The 6439-nt window shown below is 49.7% G+C and overlaps 1 protein-coding gene across 1 annotated transcript; it reads right to left on the reverse strand.

Moving 5' to 3' along the window:
* Positions 1-1842: 1842 nt before the first annotated feature.
* Positions 1843-4157, reverse strand: LOC144123475 (uncharacterized). Its single transcript, XM_077656296.1, has one exon. The coding sequence runs from the start codon at positions 4110-4112 to the stop codon at positions 2172-2174; it is 1941 nt and encodes a 646-aa protein (XP_077512422.1). The 5' UTR covers positions 4113-4157; the 3' UTR covers positions 1843-2171.
* Positions 4158-6439: the final 2282 nt, after the last annotated feature.

Consider the following 6439-nt stretch of genomic DNA (forward strand, 5'->3'; position numbering starts at 1 on the left):
GGTTCAGATGGGCGTGATGACCGCTGAAGAACAGAATCCCCGATGTGCATGTGGTAGCCGCATTCACTCAGTTCTCAGCGCCCCTGGCGTAGGTCAACAGCCCGATCTTATGGCCTTGGGCAGATGTTTCTGGCACGTCGGATGAGGGAAGCCACGAAGGAGCGTTAGTGGCAAACCGGATGAACACAATTAAAATGAAGATACCGGCCTGTGTGAGTTTCCTTTCTATAAACTTTGAAAGAGAGGCGGTTGCCACGGCGTTCAACCAAAACGTCCAGGAAAGGAAAACAGCGGGCATTCTCCCCCTCTACAGTGAGAGTAGGTCGCTCTTGTGGCTGCATACACCCCGAACCTAGGCACTCAGTTCTTGCTCGCAGAAGTAAGACATCGTTGAACCCTGCGGCTTTCCACGTCTATCCATCATGCGACTCCACTTTACGCAAAACACTCCCATCAGCACAAAAAATCACAAGGAATTTGAGTTTTCCTCTGTAAGCCGAAATATTCCTCTCTGCGGTGTGATCGCAATGTCCAGCAAACCATGGAGTAGTGAAGACGGGTTTCGCGTGCGACAAGTGCAGTCATGCGCGGCCATGTCGAGACAACCGGCGGTGCTGCAGTTGTGCGCTATAACAGCCATATTCGTTAAACATGCACGAGTGAATGTAGGGGGACGACATCGGGAGCGTGTGACGGACCTAGGGACACTGAACGCAGATCAGAATAAACTACGTGCGAGTGCGCAAGAATGCACAAAATCCACACAGAGATATCATTACATCAAATCTTTGCAGTGAGATACCATAGAAGCTGTTGATGCCTTTAGATGGAGTTTTGTGTCACTCTTTCATGGTTGCGTTCGCGGGTCCCTACACGTCTGTCTGCACACATCAAGACATCTCTTCGGTTAATCTAGTTGGGAGTAGATGTTTCCCTGAAGGTGTATAGAGTTGGTGAACAGACGATATGAATACGGATAGAAACACATCATTGTCATTTCCGCTCAGGTCACGTTATACACTTCCTCTTTGGTGACGTGACCTCAATTCCTAGAAAATATGTGACAGACGGTGCATTTTCTTCCCCTATGGGGCATTAATGCTCTAGAATTAAAATACTGCAACTATTCCAGTATTCACAGAGGCCACGAAAATATTCTGGGAGCAAGTATGCGCTCAGGCGGGCTAGTAAATTTATCTCGCCAATTTAACAGTTTTAGTTTGGCTTGTAAATGAATTAGTTGAAGATATTACTTAAGTGTCGTTGTCCTTCGACAAATGATGCACTGACAATGGCCGTGCGGAGACCGATAGCATGTCAGGCTGAGAGACTTTGGCAATGCGCTTGACAATTATACAGCGCCCTACGGCTTCCAGCTAATTATTTCGGGACTGCAAATGCGGCCTTAATACACCTGAAGACTATCTGTAGCAGTCAGCAGGCCACTATATATTCCGTAGTCGGTTGATATTTTGCAGATGACTTGTGACCTCTGCTGAGACATTTTTCAGCTCTGCACAGCATGATCCCCGTCACAATTACTTAGCGTCGAGCTGCCAGTGAACGGCATGGAGAGTAACTACTATTTACTGTTCTAATCAAAACAGCAAAATTCAGCGACACTTTTTTGCGATGCAGAAATGAGAAATCCATGCGAGCCAGGTTCGCCCAGTTCCAGAGTCTTCGATTTCACTGGTCTGGTGCAATTTATGGTGTGGTAAAGAAGTTAAACACCAAATAGGAAGCAGAGCCACGGCTTCGTCGTAACCGTGAAAATTTTGAAATCCTAATCAGACTTCATCCCTTTAATGAAAAAATCCTCACTAAAAGGAGACTACAAGGCATACAGTCGAAGTCTGAAATAAATGATAGTTTTGTTTTTGCACGACGTAAAGCTCATTGAAATACAGTAAAGATTTGACCTTCTACAAAATTACCGAACATTAGAAACAAAATGGGAAATTTATAAATCTTGAGAGTCCCCGCCGAGCATTGTCCTTGCACAGAATGAGCAAATGTTAGAAGCAAAACAGGATATTTATAAATGCGCTTATACAATTACTACATTATAATAAACATTTAATTGTGTTTGCCACGCAAAGCTGGCCTCTATCGCAGCGGAGACACATATGTTTCGTTGTTACGCCTGGTGTACGTCGGTTCCTTCGACGTTAAGCAAGCAACGCTGTGCGAAGTGCCCGCAAGACCGGGAACTTGTGCCCGCACGCGCCCCTGTGGTCATCGAAGTCCAGGTCGAAGAGAGCAAGGCCCTTCGCTAGCTCCCTCGTGAAGCCCATGCTGCGAGGGCCAAGCGAAGACATCCAGGTTCGGTCGCCGTCCCAAGCGACGAAGCACTCGCTCACGTTGTCGTACCAGTGGCGCCACGGCTGCTTGCAGATCTCGCGGTACGGCACGTGACGGACGAACGTCGCCGGCGCGCCAACATCGTGCTGGCTACGGTTCTTGAGCTCGAACATGAGACCGCCGAAAGAAATCCCGATAAGATAACAGGGAACAGGTTGATCGCCCTGCGCCGAGGCTACGCCAGAAGCGTAGTCGGCGCCATCCGCCATAGATGACAGCAGGGTCCTCGAAAGCTGGTAGATGAACTCCAGCGAAGAGCCTTCGTGGACGCTGCGGCGAGGATGTGGGCAGGTGGCAAACTCTGGTCGCGAATCTCTGCCGTAGCCTTGAGATGGCGGCGAGATGACGAGCATGCCCTTGGTGTTGGCGTATATCTCGGTGCGGTAGTAGCGCACCTGCTGGCGCAGGTCCCTTGGCAGCACCACCGCCACGGACACGCCTCGCACGGCCATGATGAGGTCGTGGACGCGAAAGGCATGCTTCAGAACCTCCACATCCTCAAGGTAGACAGCCAGGCCACCAGCACCTAGCTCCTGCACTTGGTGCGAAAGTTCCATGGCGAAGTTCGCGGTGTTGGTCAGGGCTGCGTCCAAGTGGTGTCCCAATACGCGATGGCCTCCGATAGTCACGAACAGGTGGTTTGCCGGGAATAACTGCTCGCTTACGACTTTGAAAAACAGCTTTAACTGCTTGCTCAGCAACACGTGACCCTTAGCGTTCACGTCCACGCAGCAGTAGGCTATATCAGTGCATAGCTTTGAGGGAAAGTTGTACGCGGAGAAACCCGCTGACCGGATGCTACTGCGGTCGTCGTAGAAGCAGAACAGCAGCCACGGAGACGAGTCAGGTATGCGATTGACAGCCACATTGACCGCCTCCGCTTTTCCATCAGTGAACAGGCCGAAGGCTTCGGAGTCTTCAGTCAGGCTCTTTTTGACATTGGTTGTAGTTTTCGCTCGATCCTTTGTCGATTTTGTGGTCACAGGTGTGCTTGCCGTCGTCCGTGAGGATTGCAGGAATGACGCAGAGGAAACCGCTGTCACTCTGCGCACAGTTGTGGACGAAGTATCTCGTGCTAGTACTTCAACCACGGGTGAACTTGACGAGCTCATCAAGGAACTACCCACCTTGACTGGCAGATTCTTATGGAGTGGCTTTTTGTTCCAGCCCGGCTCGTCTTTCTGGTCATCACCATTCCCAGAAGAGTTAGAACTTCTCGAAGATTCTCCAGAGTTGCTTTCATTTCTCACAAAGACCAAAGCTTCCTTGTCCAGCTCAGTAGTTCTGTTCTGTTCAACCGCACCGGCGCTGTCTGGCGTCCATCTGGATTTTAAAAAGACATCTGCATTCTTCGGGGGAAATCTACGCGTACTGCTTGCATTCTTTCCTGCGTTTAGCCGTCGACGCCCGTGCTTCCCAGGGGCCACTTGAAGTTTGTCCACCGACCACGAAGCCGAATGCTTCGGAGGAACATGCATGCGACGCCCTCGCGGCGGCTGCTGAGGCGCGTTTCGAAGTGGACTCACAAGCAGCGTGCTTCTGTTGACCGCGGTGACCATGCTCTCGCTGACCAAGACCTCCTTAGAGTCGCGCACGATGACCGTGAGCAGCGTAGCGATGCCGCACACGCCCAGGAGTGACAGCACTGTGAAGATGGCAGTGGCCGCTGCATTGCGGACGCCTCTCGGGAGGAAGGCGCGTTTGGCGGAGATTTTCTGCAGTACATGGAGCTGTGGCTCTGCTCTCATCTTGGGGACTTGGGATAAGAAATGTGAAGCACAACGAAGACCTAACGCCAAGGGCTCCAGCAAGGCAGGCGTTAGAACGGTGCGCGTCGCGTGTGGTCAGTGCTCAGCGCAATCGTTCTTCTTCCTCGTCTTCAAATAACGCGTTGAGCAATCTGCCGCAAAGCATGTCTACTCGCACGCGAAAAAAAAGGTTATCCCAATCATCAATTTTTATTTGTCTGCAGGTCCGGCGAATTATTGTCTGAGTCAATAAATAGAATTCAGTGCCATGATATCAGTGAAAAATGCATGAGAAAACAAACCGTTGGGTTAATTGGACATTCATTTCAAAATGGTTACAAAAAAACTTGAAGAAAGACATCGATCACAGCGCGCGTGTCCGTTCAAGTCTGTCGTGCCTCCCTTTTTATGCATTGCATATTGCAATCACTCAGTTCAGCCCTTGGGCGCGCCCGGGCAGCCACCAAACCATGTGACGTGACGTCACGACAGCCGGAGGAAAAGCTGGGCCCCAACTCGCGCGGTCGCGCGCGGCCGCAGCCACCACCTGACTCCCGCTCCTCCCGCTAGGGGCGCTGCGCCGGCGCGTGACGTCACGGAGGAAAAGCTGGGCCCCAACTGGCGCGGTCGCGCGCGGCCGCAGCCACCACCTGACTCCCGCTCCTCCCGCTAGGGGCGCTGCGCCGGCGCGTGACGTCACGGAGGAAAAGCTGGGCCCCAACTGGCGCGGTCGCGCGCGGCCGCAGCCACCACCTGACTCCCGCTCCTCCCGCTAGGGGCGCTGCGCTATGATTGACGTCACGGCATATGTATAAAAGAGCTGCGCTCCTTCGCCGGGACAGTCTTATACCCCTGTCACACGGGCATTTCGAGGGCCCTCGAACCGATAGTCTATCGACTCAAAGGCGATCGAGCGCTGCTACACGGGCAGTTTCAATGGCGATCGAGTCAACGGAGCAGCACGGAACTCCATCGAGATATGCAACGCATTCTTGGCTTAACCAAGCTAAGCCTGGCCATTTTTTTTTATGTTAAGATTCAAGATGGAAAATGGGCGTCGTAAACGCGAAGAAAGGAATGCTGATATCTTCTGATCTCTCTCTGCTTCTTTTTTCAGTTCAAATTCATATAACTTTACAATATTATTACTAACCTTCTCGCCTTTCTGAGTCATGTAGTTAGAGACTGTTGGGTATAACTTATAGCAGAGATTGCGTCATTTCTTTGGGTCTGCCTAAATTCCTAGTCAATGCCCTGCCGAGGGCATCTGTGATTTCATGAGAGGCCAAAAAAATAGGTTTCTTCTTGAAGTGCTTGTTGTCAGGAGGGCAGTCCACAGCGGGAATAAAGGACGCACACAATATAAGTTGAAGCTTCGCTTCTTTTTTTTAATCTGCGGATTGGCAAGTCAACGCTGTTAGGGTCATGATCCTCATCGGAAGCCTTATAGTCACTAAAAACGAATATAAAGAATAGCTGTGCGACGAAGAACCCGGGGGAAAGAAAAGAAAGGAGAAAAAAAAGTTTCTTGTTGCAGCACACCAGAAAACAGACGGCAGAGCCATTCCGAGGAAAATTAGTCTTATCAATCAATCGATTGCCAAGAGAAAACCTTGAAGAACTCAGTGAATGCGCTTTTTATCTGTGCAGTGTGTGTTCATTTCTAACGAGATGACACTTAATATGCATGTCGTGTTTATGGGTTCATACCCTGGCAGCCGACTTCTGGCTGCGCATTCCTATGCTAAAATTGATGGCCAGAAAAGGTACCTAGATTTTTTTTTCAGAAAACGCGCTAACCTAAAGATAACTAAAAATACAACCAAAAAGTACGCAGAGTATCAGAAAGGGATAATAAAGAGCGTTAAAAACGGCCAGGGAGATCTAGAGTAAGAACTGGGAAATTCAACTAAGAAAGAAATCGATTTCTCGTAATTCAAAAGGCAAGCTTCTACTGTTTAATGCGAGAACATGATGTCTTCGGAAGCTTTCATAGAATAAATATACCCAGCAGCATGGTTCACGCAGACTTTGCAGTAAGTTTGAAGACAGTTGCAATATATTCTATTGGAACGTACTAGCATCCATCGCGATGGCGATGCTCGTAGATAAGCATCTCTCTAGTCACTGTGTTTTGGATTAACGAAAGAAAAGTGTACGCCCACGGTACAGGCCAAGAAAAAAAGGGGTCGGGATAACAGCTTGTTTAAAAGCAGCGTACGGAACTAAGGATACGAAGATAAATGGGCAAAATCAGTACGTTCTCAAAGAGATTGAAATTGGTGCCTAAATAAGGGTTCGCTCTATGATAGTGGTCAATCAAGCCA

Source organism: Amblyomma americanum, chromosome 3, assembly GCF_052857255.1.
Source record: "Amblyomma americanum isolate KBUSLIRL-KWMA chromosome 3, ASM5285725v1, whole genome shotgun sequence".
NCBI lineage: Eukaryota > Metazoa > Arthropoda > Arachnida > Ixodida > Ixodidae > Amblyomma > Amblyomma americanum.